Source organism: Tachysurus fulvidraco, chromosome 7, assembly GCF_022655615.1.
Source record: "Tachysurus fulvidraco isolate hzauxx_2018 chromosome 7, HZAU_PFXX_2.0, whole genome shotgun sequence".
Taxonomy (NCBI): Eukaryota; Metazoa; Chordata; class Actinopteri; order Siluriformes; family Bagridae; genus Tachysurus; species Tachysurus fulvidraco.
The window spans coordinates 4,012,799-4,031,879 of record NC_062524.1 but is presented as its reverse complement, the minus strand read 5'-3'; the positions used below and the strand labels follow the sequence as shown (position 1 = coordinate 4,031,879).

Here is a 19,081-nt window from a genome sequence, read left to right as displayed (position 1 = left end):
CAATGGTCCCTCTGTAAAAAGTAGTCAGGATGGGGGGAGGGAGTCACCGTTGGATGCAGCCTCCCAGAAGATATTCCAGTCAGTGCACTCAAAGCAGTCCTAAAGAACAGAGGTGGCTCCTGCTGGCCAGGTTTTCACCTGCTTCAGAACCGGTTTAGAGACTGACGAGTGGTCTGTATGCTGGAATAAAAGAGATGTGGTCTGAGTAGACGATGTGTGGGCGGGGCTCTGCATGACAGGGGCGGGGCTACACACGACAGGGGGCGGGGCATTTCCGTGAAAACAAACACGCAGCAGTTATTAAACTCTCGCCGTGAATAATACTTCTACTTTTTAGAACAGAAAGTTTCATTAAATAAATAAATTTAAAACATGAAAAATGTCCTGTGTTGAAAGCTTCAGCCACATGATGGCTCCATGTGCTCTGTTACTGATCTGTTCATTCTAATTCTTCTAAATGAATTCTGCACTTCTCATTCCTGAATAAAGTTTAGGAGATGGTCCTGGTGCTTTCTGGACTTCCTTGTGTGCCCTGTAACCTTCTTCACAACAATTGAACCTTTCTGCTGGAAGTTCTTGATGATCTGATAAATGGTTGTTTAAGGCGCAATATTACTAGCAGCAATCTCCTTGATTCTGAATCCCTTTTTGTACAAAGCCATGATGACTACAGATGTTTCCATGCAGGTAACCATGTTTAACAGAGGAAGAAAAACTGAGGCAGCGGACTTTGAGAAAATTAATATTTGTGTCATTCTCATACAGTAACTTTTGTCCATGGCTGTAAAACGGTGCTCAGAAATGGACATCACTATAAACGAGTTATTTTCTGTCTGTGAGTGTGATCTAAAATGAGTCAGGATTCTGATGGGTGGCAGGGTGAGACGTGTGGTTAGTGGTTGAAGATAACGCATTTAAATTTGTCATGTTTAAGAAGAAACAATAATCTCACATGAGCAGAAATGGGTTTAATATCACCATTTGATTTGAAGATACAAACATTTGTATGGAAGAAATACTCTTTTTCCTGGAGCTTTCTATGAATATATTGCTCTAGTATTCTAGAGAAAAACAGAAACACTTCTGAAACTCTGCATTTTTAAGTCTTTCACTGACATTTCAATTTGCTGTAGTTTACAACAGTTTAGAGCAGGGGTCGGCAACCCGCGGCTCCGGAGCCGCAAGTGGCTCTTTCATACGTCTGCTGCGGCTCCCTGTAGATTTGGAAATATTGAATTAATTTTTTTTTATTTTTGTTAGTTAGTTTTTTAAAAAATGCAATTCTAAATTCTAAGATCATGATGCTCTTGTAACATTAAAATAAACCGTGTTTAATTTTTTATTTTTTTTGGGTCGCTCAAAATATGCGTCATAACTACCGACTTGCGAAATCCGACACACAGAAGCAGGCGCATTTTTGGTTTGCTGCAGCCGGCAAGTTACATTTTTTTTATGTCATGCATGGCTGTCAAGTGTCACGCATTGAGAGTGACAGTCATGCATTTGGGTCTTTTCTCACGCTCTCCCGCCGCACATCATATTCTCATGCAGAAAAAACTTTTTGACTATCATATATTTAATAAGCCGCAGCGCCCAAAATGTATCAGTCCGCACTTCTGTGGAATCGGGCAGGAATCAAGCGTGTCTCAGTTCTTAGTCGAGCCTGACACTTATCAGCCAATCAAAAAAGAGGCTACACAACAGCCAATCAGAAAATAGCAATATCTGGGAAAGATTTAACGCAACATCCAATGAAAAAAAGCGAGGGGTTGGAGATGTCATGCTTGCCTGTCTTCAAAACTTGAGAGCACTGGTCATGAATACGAAGGACTCAATTATATATTAAACATTTTATTTGAAAGTAACCTTCAACCCGGCGTCTTTTTCCTTAAGGTCAGTTCAAACTGTTCAAAATATTTTGTTTGCCTGCAGAAATAAAATTGCGTTTAATCGGTAGCAGTTAACTGATTTCATAAATGCAACACACTATAGTTTTTTCTATACTTTCCATAAAGGTAAAAAACGATATATGCAGTGTTATCTTTATTTTAGATGTCAAAAGGGTTTTGTGGCTCCCTGTGGTAATTTTTCTGTGGGAAACGGGTCCAAATGGCTCTTTGAGTGTTTAATGTTGCCGACCCCTGGTTTAGAGTATTGTAATTGTGATGTATCTGAACAAGTATCTTGTAAATACATCACACATACAGCACACACATGTGACAAACTGATGGTAAAGATGACTGTGTGCAGTTACAAAGAAATGCCAATCTCTAGAGGAGGTTTTGTATGTCTGCTCACTCATAACCTCATAAATGACAATTGCCACACAGCCAGCAGAGAAAAAACACCACAACACACACCACAGTGTTGCACTTCCTTCATTTGCTGCTTAAATGCATCTCTGACACACTCACACTCACACACACTCTGATACCCGCTATAACGAGACAGCTATATAGCGTGACGTGTAATTTCTACAAATGCTATTAGGATTTTTAGGGGAATATTTCACACACACTCGAGTGTAACACAGGATTACTGCAGAGATCAGAACAGACAGGAGTATAGATATGATTGACAGTTCCAGAGACGTTTCAATGGAAGACGAATATGTAAACTGGGAGAAACACAGTCTCCAGAACGAAAACGAGCAGGGACGTCAACCCTCAGTTGCAGTATACACACACATGTGATGTTTTATTACATATAAGCTACATTGTAGAATTAGGAAAATGTTATCGCAGTGCAGCTGAATTCTCCATCCTGATTGGTCAGAAGGTGTGGATTCTGTAGAAAAACCTAATCATCAATGATACAGTGAAGTAGTTTGTAAAGAGATGTTTATTTAACATTCATGGAAGGAGTCTCAAGTTAAAGTGCTTTGTAATAATCAGAAGATGAGTTTCAGTGTTTTCCAGGTTATGTGCAGATGGGTCAGGTGATCCTCAATGCTGGGTGATCCTCAATTTTTCACATGATTGTTCATTGTAAAAATGCATGATTTGATTGCACAGTAAAAAACATCGCGCCGCATGATGTCGCAAAGCAACATGCAGAAAGTCCAGACAGACAGTGTAGTGAGTTTTTTGTGACAATTGTGAGGGAAATACACAATTTATTCCCATAAACTGTGTAGTCAGCCGTTCTCCCTCCCATCTGCACCGTGTGAATTGTGAATGCAGGCCGGTCAGTGAGTTACACTCCGACCAGTTTAGGCTAGTAACTAATAGGCCTGTGCTGTTATATAGTTTATATAGAATTAAGTTAGCATTAGCAGAGTTGTTTGTTTTGCAGCACTGAGCAGTTATTTTACATAACTTTATCATAAAAACACAGTACAAAAGCATTTCCAGATGACAAATATCTGACATGCCTATTAGTTAATGTTAATTATTGTTTTCTATGAACAGAATGTCAAGGCAACGACATCCCATATTAAAATGATTTTATTTATATCAATCACAACTCATCAATCATGTCCAGATATTTGACTGGTGGACATCCAAATCAGTGATTAAGGCTGCAGAATCAGCCACCAGCACTTACAATAGAGCACATGTTAATCTGTGAACATGTTAATCACATCTTAATCTGTGAACACGTGTTAATCTTTGAACACGTGTTAATCTGTGAACATGTTAATCACATGTTAATCCTATTTCTGTAAGATGTTTGTGAAAATTAAATGTAATGTAAATCTCCCAAGAAATTCTGTACAGATAACAAATACTTTTACAATCAATCATGGGCGTAAATTTCATTTAACAGTGAGGGGGGACAATAAATATAAAATTTCTCATGAGCAATTTTTGAAGGGGGACACAAATAATAGTCAAATTGTACTTATAAAGATATGTCCTCACAGTGAAAAACTTTGCATTTATCATTATTATTGTAGCATGGAGACTGCGTCATTATGGTTATTTTCAAAGTTTTTCTCGACGGCTTTGGCGTGTTAGTTGCAGTGGACTATGCAACAACTTATTGTAAACAAGCTAACGTTAGCATTTTTGCCACAACTAATTTATGAATGAGTCTACATCAACTACATTAAAGAGAATCACTTTATTTAAAGTGAATAAAATCCCCTACTTGATGGAGTTGAACATTAACTGAGCCGCAGCCGCACACCTGACTCGTGTGTGCAGAGTAGGTGAGATGTACTGTGTAAGCAGGCAGTTGGTCAAACCACTGTGAGGAAGAGGAGGGGGAACTCAACTGTTTCTAAATGCAGTTTTGCGGGGGGGTTTTTCTACTTACACATTTATTTAGGTATACATACATATATTTTTAACAATAGAGAGTGCGATATTTTTCAAATAATTTTTTGGGAGGACAATCCTCCGATGGTTTTGGACATGTCCCCTCCGTTCCCCGGGGGTTTACACCCATGCAATCAATATATACTTAATACACTTCTGCTAATGCGAGGATTTTGTGTTTGTATTTTTTTCTACACAAACCCTGCCCCTCCACAAGCCCCTCCCCATAACCAAAGCCCCGCCCCCCACAATCTCACTCTAAGCTGAACTCAAAAGTTGGCAGCCCTGATTAAACATCCTAAGAAAAAAAAAGCAAATAAATATAAAAAAAGCAAAGTTCAAGACGCTTCACCCGCTCCTTGCTCAGAGAGAGAAAGAGAGCGAGAGAGAAAGAGAGAGAGAGGGGTGCTATAACAGTTGAGAACAGGAATTAGTGCCATTCTTTAATTATGCTTCACCTTCACCCCTAAATAAGGAAGAAAACATGAGAAAACTAATAACATCTCAGCCTCATGTGGATGCCGATAATGTAGTTTTAAATCATTTCCTTTCTTATGAAGAAGCCACAATCGTGGTTTCTGAAGTAAATCATACCATAATCTTCTATCTAAATCTTTCATCATGGCACAAGATGGGCAACCCACTGCTAACAATGTCACCAAGTAGTTTTTTTATACTTGTAATTAATATACTCCTGTATGCAAGGTTCGACTATCGGCCGAATTCTCCTCTCCAGTACCCTGGCATAGACTTTTCCGGGGAGGCTGAGGAGTGTGATCCCCCTGTAGTTGGAACACACCCTCCGGTCCAGGTGGAACCACCCCAGTCTGCCAGTCCAGAGGCACTGTCCCCAACCGCCACGCAATGTTGCAGAGGCGTGTCAACCATGACAGCCCCACAACATCCAGAGACTTAAGGTACTCAGGGCGGATCTCATCCACCCTCGGTGCCTTGCCACTGAGGAGCTTCTCAACTACCTCAGTGACCTCAGCTTGGGGGATCGACGAGTCCACAACCAAGCCCTTCGCCTCTCTTCCTGAATGGAAGACATGTTGGTGGGGTGGAGGAGATCCTCGAAGTACTCCTTCCACCGTCCGAGGATGTCACCAGTCGAAGTCAGCAGATTCCCACTCCCAATGTAAACAGTGTGAGCAGGATACTGCTCACACTGTTTACAGTGGGAGTGGGAACAGTGTGAGCAGGATACTGCTTCCCCCTCCTGAGGCGCCGGACGGTTTGCCAGAATTTCTTTGAGGCCAACCGATAGTCCTTCTCCATGGCCTCACCGAACTCCTCCCAGACCCGAGTTTTTGCCTCTGCAACCACCCGGGCTGAAGCTCGCTTGGCCCTTCGGTAACTATCAGCTGCCTCCGGGGTCCCCCGAGCCAACCAGACTCGATAGGACTCCTTCTTCAGCTTGACGGCATCCCTTACTTCCGGGGTCCAACACCGGGTTTGCCACCACGACAGGCACCGGAGACCTTACGGCCACAGCTCCGTGCGGCTGCATCGACAATGGAGGTGGAGAACATGGTCCACTCGGACTCAATGTCTCTAACCTCCCTCGGGATCTGGTTGAAGCTCTGCCGGAGGTGAGAGTTGAAGAACTCTCTGACAGGAGACTCTGCCAAACGTTCCCAGCGGACCCTCACAGTATGTTTGGGTCTGCCAAGTCTGTCCAACTTCCTCCCCTGCCATCGGACCCAACTCACCAGGTGGTGATCAGTTGACAGCTCCGCCCCTCTCTTTACCCGTGTCTCCAAGACATACGGCCGGAGGTCAGATGAAACAACCAGCGGGCAACTCCAGAGTAGTAGAGAGTCCAGCCTCTCTCGAGGAGTTGGGTTCCAGAGCCCAAACTATCTCTAGTCGATATCTCTCAACCTCCCGCACCAGCTCAGGCTCCTTCCCCCCCCCCCCCCGGGAGATTGGGTCGCCCAGGCTCCCGCCTTTGACTGCCACCCAATCCACATTGCACCAGCCCCTTACGGTTTCTCCTGCAGGTGGTGGGCCACCAGGAGATCGGCCCCACGTCGCTCCTTCGGGCTGAGCCCGGCCGGGCCCGTGGGGTGAAATCTGGCCACCAGGTGCTCGCATACGAGCCCCAACCCCAGGCCTGGCTCCAGGGTGGGGCCCCGGTTGCGCCATACCGGGCTACGTCACGGACCTTGTTTTAATTTTCTTCATAAGGGTGTCTGGCCTGTCACCTAGGACCTGTTTGCCTTGGGAGACCCTACCAGGGGCAGAAAGCCCCAGACAACATAGCTCCTAGGATCATTCAGGCACGCAAACCCCTCCACCACAATAAGGTGGCGGTTCAAGGAGGGGCAAAACGATTTTAATAATTATAAATAATAAAACCAGGAATTATGAACTTGGGTGCCAATAAAGCTGGCTTGGTAGAGTAGAATTTATTTGCTGTGTGTATTATTAGTTTTCAATTGTTCCACATCAGTCACCACAAAACAAATAAAGGAAGTTATTTCTTCTGTAGTTTTAATCTATAATATATATCAGTCAAATGTGCTGTGGTATAAGAGGAATAAAACTCTTACTGTTAGTCTGTTTCATACTGAGCCGTATCACATCACCCCAGTGGAGTCCTTTTCACACTGTACATGGCTGGTGAGTGATGGGGTGCATGAGGGTAACAGGATTTATCGGGTGACATGGGTGATGAGGTAATGTGGGTGACCGTGGAAATGGGGTGACAGAAGTGATGGGGTGGTGCTGGGGTGACCGGGGTAATGGGGTGACACGGGCAATCGGTACAATACATATTTTTGTGGTTTGGCCAAAAACTGCTCTGGTTGTCTGCGTCACCCTAAAGTCTGCATCTCATCCTTCTACTTCACCTTAGTGTGGTATAATCACATTATTCAGTATCACCTAGATGAGGATAGGTTTCCTTTTGGATCTGGATCTTCTCAAGGTTCTTCCTCATATCATCTCATGGAGCTCATTAGAGATAAATAAAAAATAAAATTTGAAACTTTATTTTTATTCTGGATATTTCTGTAAAGCTGCTTTGTGACAGTGTCTATTGTTAAAAGCTGCATACAAATAAAACTGAATTGAACTGAATAGAAAAAGTAGAAGAAAAAAGAATTATAGCATTAAAACTTGTACAGGGTCTTGTTAGGGATTTTATTCTTATTCCACACTGGACGTCCTGGAGATATTTTAAATGTGCTATCATGTCTAAAAGTACCGTCTCTTTGTCTAACCCAACTGTAGGAGGCGATGGGAGATGGAGCAGATATCCCAGGTTGTTGGCAGCGTTTGCAGTGTGTGTAGCACTGCTGTGTGTTCTCCTGCTGAGCTTCACTATAGTGCAGTCTGTGAAACTCAACAATATGCCCGGAGAAAGAGACCAGTTGCAGATCAGTTATGATAACGTGAGTGTTGAGAGAGACCAGCTTCACGGTGAGAGAAACCAACTTCAGGCTGAGAGAGACCAGCTTCGGGGTGAGAGAGACCAGCTTCACGATGAGAGAAACCAGCTTCAGTCTGAGAGAGATGGACTGCAGAAGTGGAGTAAGATGTGGAGTAAGTAACCACATATCTTCATCTATTACACAAGAATTTATATTGTGTTTCATTTTCCTCCTTTAGAAAATGTTATCCAAAGTCTTGATGGATGTTATTTTGATCCAACAGCAGCCAAAGGAACATTTTCATAGGATTTCAATTTGTTTATGATTGGCTAGTTTAGACTCTCTTATTTTGGGTTATGCTTTGTATCTATTTTGGGTGATGCTTTGAGCTCCTTCCTTAAACAGTGGCACCTCACATTAGGCCCAGATTTGGTGGGGTTGAGTTTTTTTCATAAACTTCATGCAGATGCTGATGCAACACTCTCCATTTCTAAAGCTGGCAATACTTTTTTAAAAATTAAGTTTATTCTAATAGTGGAATTGGTTTAGTATGATACTGCTGAATTGAATTTAGTTCCCTCTTTATTTGAGGTCAATGTTTAATTTCTAATCTATTCAAGGCTGAGTCTGCAATGTTCTAATTGTTGAAAATTAGCACATTTACGGTGGCCGAAATGTGCAAGACAGAATAAGAAAACCTGCCGGGCCGACGAAACCTGCCGGACCGACCGGGTCGACGAAACCTTGCCGGGCCAAAGGAACCTGCCGGAACCTGCTGGGCTGACGAAACCTGCCGGGCTGACCGGGTTGGCGGAACCAACTGGGTCGACGGAACCTGCCGGGCCGACCGGGTCAACGGAACCTGCCGGGCCGACGGAAACAGAGGAACCGACCGGGTTGATGGAACTGACCAGGTCGACGGAACCAGATGGGCCAACTGGGTCGACGGAGCCAGCCGAACTGACCGGGTCGACCGAAATGACTGTCAGAGAACACAGTCGACATGGTTACACCCAAACTCCCTGAACTCTCTGCCTGGCCTGAACCTACCAATGTTCCTGTGGTATCTGTCCTGTGTTTTGTTTCATTAGATTTGCTAGTCCTTCTATCTCCTCTCCCTGTTTACAGGCTCAGAGCACCTCCAGCACCACCATAGCCGCAAACTCTGCTTTGGTCCTTGGCTCAACCTGCGGCACCACCCGAGTCTCTGGTCCTGCTCTGGTCTCTGGCTCCGCCTCCAGGACCACCGCAAACTCGTTATTTTTTTGCACTTCTTGGCCACCATTCACACATTCCATAAGAACCCAATCTTGATATTCTGTTTCGGCGGCGTTCAGGGAGTTTCTCCCTCGCCACGGCGAGCAGCCTGGGCCATTTTCCAGCCGCAGCCAACCCCCTCCTACCTCACTCCGAGCAGTAAAAAAGGTGACTGATGTGGAACAATTGAAAACTAATACACACAACCAATAATTTCTACTCTACCAAGCCAGCTTTATTGGCACCCGAGTAATTCCTGATTTTATTATTTATTATTATTAAAATCGTTTTGGTTTTGGTCTACCTTTTAGTTTTATTTTCTGTCTATCCTGATAATTACAAGCATAAAAAAACTACTTGGTGACATTGTTAGCAGTGGGTTGCCCATCTTGTGCCAAGATTAAAGATTTAACATTCCCTTCTCAGGGAACTGGGTTACATACTGTATGTAACCTGGTGTAGATTTTTGATCAGACTTTGTTGCAGTTCTTTTTGAGGAACTTTACTTCTTTCTTCATGCCAAGTCTCAGACACACACACACCTGCAAGGGCACATGTGTGTGTGAGGGATTCACTGTGAACAGAAACACAATCCAGCTACAATACCATCAATATATGAACTAAAATAGTCAGCATGTGTGGAAGTGAAACTTCTAAGATTATGTTAATGTTAGTCATGCTGGCTCATTATAGACAGTTAATGTAGCAAATTAGTGAAACCAAATGTAGTTAGAGGGAAATAGATGGAGAAAAATGTTGGTAGAAGCTGTTAGATGGTATTGTATGGAGTCAGATGGCATAAGATGATGTTGATGCAGTTATTTGGTGTCAAATCGAGTCAGATGGAGATAACTTGAGGTATATGGAGACAGACGGAGAGAGAGTTTAAATTTCCACACTACAGTTCAGGGATTTCACATCTTTTCCATCTTCACACACACACACAGCTACAATAAGCAGGCTGACCGATGATGGATAAGCGATATAAGCAAAAGTTGTTAGACTCTGTGGTACTCAGGAGATCAGAAGTCCTTGAACCTTACACCAATACAACATTTAACTGACTGTATATTACAATCACACCCCCAGTGTCACCCATATGAGGATGAGGTCCCCCTTGAGTCCGGTTCCTCTCAAGGTTTCTTCCTTTACCAATTTAAGGGAGTTTTTCCTTGCCACTGCTGCCTGAGTTACCTCAGACTTGCTCATAGGGGAATAAATACATACACATTGTGAACTAAATACAACTAATAATAATCTAGAATTTTTATTCTGTTAATTCTTATTTCTTTTATTATTCGTTAATTCCTTTATCATTAATTATGTTTACCTTCTGCTCTGTGTTTATGTTCTGTAAAGCTGCTTTGTGACAATGTCTATTGTAAAAAGCGCTATACAAATAAACTTGAATTGAATTGAACACAAACACACACACACACACAGTGTTAATAACATTACGTAGCAGATAAGGAACTGTCATAATTCTTGATGGTTTAAACAAAACATGAATTATATCAGTAGCATCTTATTGTATTGTGTGCATTCAGTAGAAGACTGGGCTATCACTATTCATTTATTACTGCCACAATAAGCAAGCTGACCAATGATGGATAAGCGATATAAGCAAAAGTTGCACAATAGTGCAACGTTGTAACAATTTAAGTTCCTCGTTTTATTTACAAAGTGCAGATCTGAATGCATTGCATCATTTCAACCTTTTTTGTTTGTCTTTAAAGTCTGCAATAACAGCATCCTGATATAGTGAAATCAAATGGCTTTAGTGTATCTTAACCATCCACATACCACAGATACTATGGTCCCATAGAGTTGTAATGTTGAACAAATCTACGACGTGTCCTCGGCGCTGTCTCTTATGGATTAAGTTCTTGCAGTAAATGCATAATGTCATCACATTAAACACACAACTTGTGTTTGTGCTGAAATCCTATGCATTCAGTGGAAGACTGGGCTATCAATAATCATTTATTACTGCCACAATAAGCAGGCTGACGGAAGACAGACGAGTGATAACTAGTGACGTGACATGACATACGGCTAAGTATGGTGACCCATACTCAGAATTCGTTCTCTGCATTTAACCCATCCAAAGTGCACACACACACGGTGAACACACCCGGAGCAGCGGGCAGCCATTTATGCTGCGGCACCCGGGGAGCAGTTGGGGATGGGGGGTTCGGTTTCGGTGCCTTGCTCAAGGGCACCTCAGTCGTGGCCGGCCCGAGACTCGAACCCACAACCTTAGGGTTACGAGTCAGACTCTCTAACCATTAGGCCACGACTTCAACGTTGTAACAATTTAGGTTCCTTCTTTTATTCACATATGCTAAATAAATGTGGTTTATTTCTGTCTGTTAATGCACTATTCCCCTCTGCAGATTATACCATCCAGGGTCTAAAGTATTTCACCACAAAGAGGACGAGCTGGAGCAAAGCTAGAGAGGAATGCAGATCGAAAAGAGCCGACCTGGTGATCATCAACAGCCGAGAAGAAGAGGTCATCATTCTCTTCTTTTATCATTAGACTGAATTTTCCATGTCAGTTTTATTACCGATTTTTCGTATTGTTGCTCTTCCAGGAATATATCAGTAGAGTATTTGCTGGTGTGGCTTGGATTGGTCTACATGACACTGTTCAGGAAGGGAAGTGGATGTGGGTGGACTGTACAGAAGTGAAAACAAAGTAATTACTCACCATACAGATCTTATTCAGCTTTACTTTGTGTGTGAAGAAAACAGGATGTTCTGACACATATGCTGAAGCTGAATGTAATGCTGAATTTACAACATGGGCTGATTATCCATGTGAAACTGATTTCCAGGCGATTTGTGAAAAAGGGGCAAATATTTAGAACAGAAATCGGTTTTATCTTGAAAAAAATCTGTATTTTGTTAATCAGGGTCAACAAAGCCATGGTTTAAGCCAAATTCATCTAGTTTTGCATAAAGAAAATCTTGCAGGAGAGTGATGAGATTTTTACAGTAAATAATCTGAAATCAATAAAATCAAATGCTTTTTTATTTCTGTGCTTTTTCCTTGAGCTTTTCATTAAATTATGAATTAATATTACTAATATTTTTGTTTTCTTCTGTTTTGTTGGTGATTATGTTGATCATTGAACATCTTTGTCCTGTCTCACTCCACACTAATATGATAATATTAATATGAAGTGGACACTCAGAACTTTAACAATTTGTACAAAAGGAAAGTTTTTTTTTTATTACACTATGGTAGAGCATGAGTATATTATAATAGCTTCATGGTATTTGCTTCACAGTAAACAAGTCAAGTCAAGAAGCTTTTATTGTCATTTTAACCATTTATAACTGTTGCAGTACACAGTGAAATGTTAACTGAAACAGTTAAACTCTCGCCGTGTAGCGTGTTAAAGTCGGATGGAGTTTAAGAATTTGTATTAGAAAAGTATTTCTCTTTTTCTCTAGCCTACTAGGGGCAATATATTTATAGAAAATTTCCAGGAAACAAATGGTTATTTATTTTCACACACAAGTTTGTATCTTCAAAGTAAATGTATTAAGTAATATTTGTGTCACTCTCATAAGATTTGTCCATGGCTGTAAACTGGTTCTCAGAAATGGACATCACTATAAACGAGTTATTTTCTGTCTGTGAATCTGATCTAAAATGAGTCAGGATTCTGATGGGTGGCAGGCCCACATGGAAAGAATCTATATGTGGATATATGCGCATATATGAAACCTATATGTGGCATATATGCACATATATGGCAATATATATGCTGCATACATGCGTGTTGATGATGTCATCCGCATGCGTCCAGCGCGCTGTATTTCATTTTTGCCGCCGAAGGATAGTGGCTTGGAGTTAAAAGCGTTGGAGAGCCGCTATGTCCTACTTGAATGGACCGGGGGTGAGGATAGAGGGGTCCATAGTATTTTTCCCCTCGAATGTGTCTGGAATTTTTCAGTTAGAGACTTTTTTGAAAGGACTGATTAAACCGAGAAGCTGGAATGGCGAAAAGGCCGCCAACCGGCCGATACGCACCGAGCCAGAATTATTCACGAGGCAAGAAAGTTACACGCAAACTTTACCTGACGTTATGTAGTTAAATACCACATTAAATGGTTTTGCTCTTACTTAAAGAAGTATAAAATGAATCTTGTTAGGTACCTGAATATAGCTTAGCTTTCATGTTAGCCGTATGCTAATTTGCTTTAGTCCAATAATGTTAGATTTGGTAAACATGATTAGACAAACGTCTGTAGTTCATGATAACATTTAAATTTTATTGTGTTACCGGCCCCAGACCTAGGGGATATCTGTGCCGGCAGCAAATAATACACAGGTGGACCACTGAGAGAAACACGAGAGAACAAGTTAGATGCGTTCCAAGCGGCAGTCAGTTTATTACTGCAATACTTTTTCTTTAAAAACTTCTGAGAAAAATTACACTTTCTAAACTTCAAGTGAATTTGGTAAAACACAACTCAAAAGAAAAACAAATTCACCAAAACACTTCCATGGTATCTGATATTTTATACATTATCTATACTTGTAGGTGTGAATATACATATACAGTTGTGCATTTGGAGGTTTCATCAACTTACAATAATTATAACTTACATTGACAGTACAAAAAGTGTGTAAAAACTGCACACTTTGAAAGACATTGAAATACATTGGATTTCCTTACACTTGATATATTAACCGGATAGAATTTGTCCGTCACTCTTTCACTCATGCACGTGCGCACACTGGAAAAAATACACGTGCCGAACCCCAAAATGGCGATTGAAATTAGCATGCAACATACACTCAGCAATGTAATTCTAGAACACTTCCTAAACACTTTTAACCTATACATATGACATGAACTCATACATATGACATGAAGTATTTGAGCCTGATAAACATTTATCTACAGTCATACAACACAAACCAGACACGACACACGATTAAACTTATTATTTGTTTTTTTTATATAATCCTCTATGGATTAAAATACAATGCTTAACGCTCAAACTCTCTGTATAACACCTGCCGATTCACTAAAGTACAATAAAATTAATATTTTAGTTATTTATGTTCATACCTGAGAGAAACACGAGAGAACAAGTTAGATGCGTTCCAAGCGGCAGTCAGTTTATTACTGAGCGCGTTAAACAGGGGGAAGTAGCTCTCTCGCTTGTTTCATGCGCACCCAATGTGCCCTCTAGTGGTGTGGCGGCGTAATGGCAGATGTGTTTCTGAAAAGCTCTAATTTTGTAGTGTAATTTAAAAAGAAAAATTAAACATGAGGGAATGTATTAATGGGGGGGGGATGGGGTAATCAAACTTACAAATTAAATTTTATTTTATTTTTTGACCCATTACAATTGCACCAGAACTTCAAAAAAGTTGTGTTGCGTTGTGTGCTGCAAAGACAGACACGGGACATCAGGCAGCCGATTCACTGGATTAACAGAGACATTTACTGATTAACAGAGACAAATAAGCAGCCTCAGATTGAGTGGCCCTTATAACACTCTATAAAACAAATGATGTACCTCTATTAGCAGGTGCTGGTCTCACATAAAAAACAAATATACCTCAGAGAATGTAAAATGATGAAAATAATCCCAAGAATAAATAAAATAATACTGTACACATAAATTGGGGTGGAAATACCAATATACAAAATAATATTAAAATAAGGATTACATTAAATTAACAGGATGACAAAAGAAACCTACATCTTCCATTGAATCACAGATCAAAAGTGAAGAAGAGGAGTTAGGACAGGAAATTAGGTTATACCGTGACCAAGCAACACTTAAAGGAGAAGCACACCTTTATCAGGTATCATAAAATGTACAAGAGAACAATTTTGTGTGAATTATAACAATATTTAGTTGTATACTTTGTATACCTGTTACATTGGCATGTGTGTAGATTTGTAATTGTGTCATCTATGATGATTTTATGTGCTTTGTTGACAAGATGCATATGCAAGGTGGTGTAAATAAGTTAATAAGAGTTGGGCTAATCAGTTTGTTTCTCTCTCTCAAGGTTGACAATAAAAAGGGAGGGGCTTCCAAATACAAGCACCAGGAGATGACAGACTTTCAAAGACTAAGGTACACTACCAGTCTGCATCCTGTGTGTGTTGTTACATTACAAAACATTCATGATAAGTAAGATTTTTATGGGGGATAAGGGAATCTTATTTGTATAGTGTTTTTTATAAGACACAAGTCCTGATGAAACCTATAGTATAATAATATAATAATGTCTTATTATTTTGTCTTCCCTAGAGGCTACGTTGAAGAAGTGGCCGGCAGCCAGCCGAGGGCAGATAGGCACATCTATTAATTCGAAGCTCACGGAGCTGAGGAGCAAAAAGATATATATTTTTTATGTTCAGTTTTTTGTCTTATTTTTGTTCTTGTACTATTTGATTGTTCTTGTAAATACATAATGTACAGTACATTTCTATATTTTGGACTTTTATTTATGGCGCCTAGCAGGTTTTTTTTTCTTATTTTTGTTCTTGTACTATATTTTGTTTTGTACTATTTGATTGATCTGAAGTAAATTAATAATGTACATTTCTACATTTTGGACTTTTATTTATGTTGCCTAGCAGCTATGGATTTTTAATTTTACTATTATATAGGTGAACATATAGGTGCATATATGTACCTATATAGGTATATGTATGCGCGCATATATGTACATATAATATAGGGAAACGGCCAATTTTATATATGTCACATATATCAAAACCTATATTGAAACATATATGTTTATATAGGTTCTTTCCATGTGGGGGGTGAGACATACAAAACCTCCTCTAGAGGATTGGCATTTCTTTGTAATTTCGTGTTTCGTGTAAAATACAGCAACAACAGTTTAGAGTATTGTAATGGTTGTGATGTATCTGAACAAGCATCTTGTAAATACATCACACATACAGCACACACATGTCACAAACTGATTTTAAAGATGACTGTGTGCAGTTACAAAGAAATGCCAATCCTCTAGAGGAGGTTTTGTATGTCTGCTCACTCATAACCTCATAAATGACAATTGCCACACAGCAAGCAAAGACAAAACACCACAACACACACCACAGTGTTGCACTTCCTTCATTTGCTGCTTAAATATATCTCTGACATACTCGCACACTCACACACACACTCTTATACCTGCTGTAACGTGACAGCTAGTGTGACGTGTAATTTCAAATGCTACTAGTATTTTTAGGAGAATATTTCACACACACTTGAGTGTAACACAGGATTACTGCAGAGATCAGAACAGACAGGAGTATAGATATGTATGACAGTTCCAGAGATGACGTTTCAATGGAAGACGAATATGTAAACTGGGAGAAACCCCGTCTCCAGAACGTAAACGAGCAGGGACGTCAACCCTCAGGTGCAGTATACACACACATGTGATATGTTTTATTACATATAAGCTACAGTGTAGAATTAGGAAAATGTTATCGCAGTGCAGCTGAATTCTCCATCCTGATTGGTCAGAAGGTGTGGATTCTGTAGAAAAACCTAATCATCAATGATACGGTGAAGTAGTTTGTAAAGTGATGTTTATTTAACATTCATGGAAGGAGTCTCAAGTTAAAATGCATTGTAATAATCAGAAGATGAGTTTCAGTGTTTTCCAGGTTATGTGCAGATGGGTCAGGTGATCCTCAATGCTGGGTGATCCTCAATTTTTCACATGATTGTTCATAGTAAAAACGCATGATTTGATTGCACAGTTAAAAAGCGCCTTTCTTTGGTCTTATTACTGTAGCTTCAATTGAGATTTGAGAGAGGAAGGGGGGAAGAGGGAGAGCAAGAAAGAGTAAGAGCGAGAGAGAGAGAGAGAGAGAGAGAGAGAGAGAGAGAGAGAGACTTTGACTTTTGATGATCATTTGTTTAAACCCATTAATAGTTCACTATAGTAACATTTTGCACATGTGAAAGCAAATAAATAAATAAATAGACAGACAGACAGACAGACAGACAGACAGACAGACAGACAGACAGATAGATAGATAGATAGATAGATAGATAGATAGATAGATAGATAGATAGATAGATAGATAGATAGATAGATAGATAGATAGATAGATAGATAGATTAATTCATAGGGGGGAAAAGAACAAAAAACATAAACATCACACTAAATACTAGTTTAAAAAGTTCATTAAAAACACTAGGAAACTTAAAAGGTTTTTCATACGATATCTTGCTTTTACGAGTCTCTGAAACATTTCTGTAGCATCCTCATATGTACTCTGTCACTTTCTTTTTCTACTGCTGTAGATAGACATTTATGTCTGGCCCAGGGTAAAATTGATGAGCTGAAACTTGAATTTCTCTTTTCTTGTGTATTTTATAATCAAAGATGATAACCTGTGGGGTAAAAAAAACTGAGTCTAGAACAGTGTATAAAAGCATGAAAGACCGTCTCCCTTTGTAAACAAAAAGGACACTTGTGTAACACATCATGTTGAGCCGTATCACACCACCCCAGTAGAGTCCTTTTCACACTGTACATGGTTATGGTGGTGAATGATGGGGTGCATGAGGGTAACAGGGGTTATCGGGTGACATGGGTGATGAGGTAATGTGGGTGACCGGGGAAATGGGGTGACAGAGGTGAGTTGGTGACATGAGTGATGGGGGTGGTGATGGGGTGACTGGGGTAATGGGGTGACATGGGTGATGAGGGTGACACGGGCAATCGGTACAATACATATTTTTCTGCTCTGGTTGTCTGCGTCACCCTAAAGTCTGCATCTCATTGTTCTACTTCACCTTAGTGTGGTATAATCACACGATTCAGTATCACCCAGATGAGGATGGGTTTCCTTTTGGATCTGGATCTTCTAAAAGTTCTTCCTCATATCATCTCATGGAGCTCATTAGAGATAAATAAAAAATAAAATTTTAAACTTTGTTATTTTTATTCTGGATATTTCTGTAAAGCTGCTTTGTGACAGTGTCTATTGTTAAAAGCTGCATACAAATAAAACTGAATTTAACTGAACAGAAAAAAGTAGAAGAAAAAAGTATAGCATTAAAACTTGTACAGGTTCTCGTTAGGGATTTTATTCTCATTCCACACTGGACGTCCTGGAGATATTTTAAATGTGCTATCATGTCTAAAAGTACCGTGTCTGTGTCTAACCCCACTGTAGGAGGCGATGGGAGATGGAGCAGATATTCCAGGTTGTTGGCAGTGTTTGCAGTGTGTGTAGCACTGCTGTGTGTTCTCCTGCTGAGCTTCACTATACTGCAGTCTGTGAAACTCAACAATATGACCGGAGAAAGAGACCAGTTGCAGATCAGTTATGATAACATGAGTGTTGAGAGAGACCAGCTTCACGGTGAGAGAAACCAGCTTCAGGCTGAGAGAGACCAGCTTCAGTCTGAGAGAGATGAACTGCAGAAGTGGAGTAAGCTGTGGAGTAAGTAGCCACATATCTTCATCTATTACACAATAATTTGTGGAATTTCTATTGTGTTTCATTTTCTTCCTTTAGAAAAAGTTAATAAAAGTTTTCATAAACTTCATGCAGATGCTGATGCAACACTCTCCATTTCTAAAGCTGGCAATACTTTTTTAAAAATTAAGTTTATTCTAATAGTGGAACTGGTTTAGTATGATACTGTTTCTTTTTCTTCCTTTAGAAAAAGTTATCCAAAGTCTTGATGGATGTTATTTTGATCCAACAGCAGCCAAAGGAACATTTTCATAGGATTTCAATTTGTTTATGATTGGCTAGTTTAGACTCTCTTATTTTGGGTGATGCTTTGTATCTATTTTGGGTGATGCTTTGAGCTCCTTCCTTAAACAACGGCACCTCACGTTCAGCCCAGATTTTGGTGGGGTTGAGTTTTTTTCATAAACTTCATGCAGATGCTGATGCAACACTCTCCATTTCTAAAGCTGGCAATACTTTTTTAAAAATTAAGTTTATTCTAATAGTGGAATTGGCTTAGTATGATACTGCTGAACTGAATTTAGTTCCCTCTTAATTTGAGGTCAATGTTTAATTTCTAATCTATGCCAGGCTGACTCTACACTGTCCTAAGTGTTGAAAAATCCAAGAACGAAATTCAGAAAACAAAATAACAATTCAGAAAACACAACGACATTTCAGGCAAACTGGAAAAATTAGGTATAGT

At 40.2% G+C, this 19,081-nt stretch overlaps 2 protein-coding genes across 4 annotated transcripts in view; both read left to right on the top strand.

Moving 5' to 3' along the window:
- Nucleotides 1-200: 200 nt before the first annotated feature.
- Nucleotides 201-11,943, top strand: LOC125145278 (C-type lectin domain family 4 member K-like). The gene is made up of 4 exons (XM_047816896.1): nucleotides 201-687; nucleotides 7,500-7,811; nucleotides 11,293-11,411; nucleotides 11,494-11,943. Exons 2-4 carry the CDS (start codon nucleotides 7,619-7,621, stop codon nucleotides 11,599-11,601), a joined length of 420 nt encoding a protein of 139 aa, XP_047672852.1. The 5' UTR covers nucleotides 201-687; nucleotides 7,500-7,618; the 3' UTR covers nucleotides 11,602-11,943.
- Nucleotides 11,944-16,073: 4,130 nt separating this feature from the next.
- Nucleotides 16,074-19,081, top strand: part of LOC113662809 (hepatic lectin-like) — a 37,661-nt gene continuing 34,653 nt past the window's right edge. For 2 of the 3 annotated variants that reach the window (XM_047816781.1, XM_047816783.1), the window contains exons 1-2: nucleotides 16,074-16,316; nucleotides 18,091-18,360. In XM_047816781.1, coding sequence (XP_047672737.1) covers nucleotides 16,214-16,316; nucleotides 18,091-18,360 — 373 coding nt within the window. In that variant the 5' untranslated portion in view covers nucleotides 16,074-16,213. The remainder of the gene's footprint in view (nucleotides 16,317-18,090; nucleotides 18,361-19,081) is intronic. The other variant, XM_047816782.1, reaches the window with a different exon arrangement.

Excerpts from the sequence above, each read along its gene's own strand:
- LOC125145278 (XM_047816896.1), top strand. The coding sequence starts at position 7,619 with ATGCCCGGAGAAAGAGACCAGTTGCAGATCAGTTATGATAACGTGAGT. Across the intron at positions 7,812-11,292 it reads GAAGTGGAGTAAGATGTGGA|ATTATACCATCCAGGGTCTA; the intron begins GTAAGTAACCAC and ends TCCCCTCTGCAG. Across the intron at positions 11,412-11,493 it reads TCAACAGCCGAGAAGAAGAG|GAATATATCAGTAGAGTATT; the intron begins GTCATCATTCTC and ends TTGCTCTTCCAG.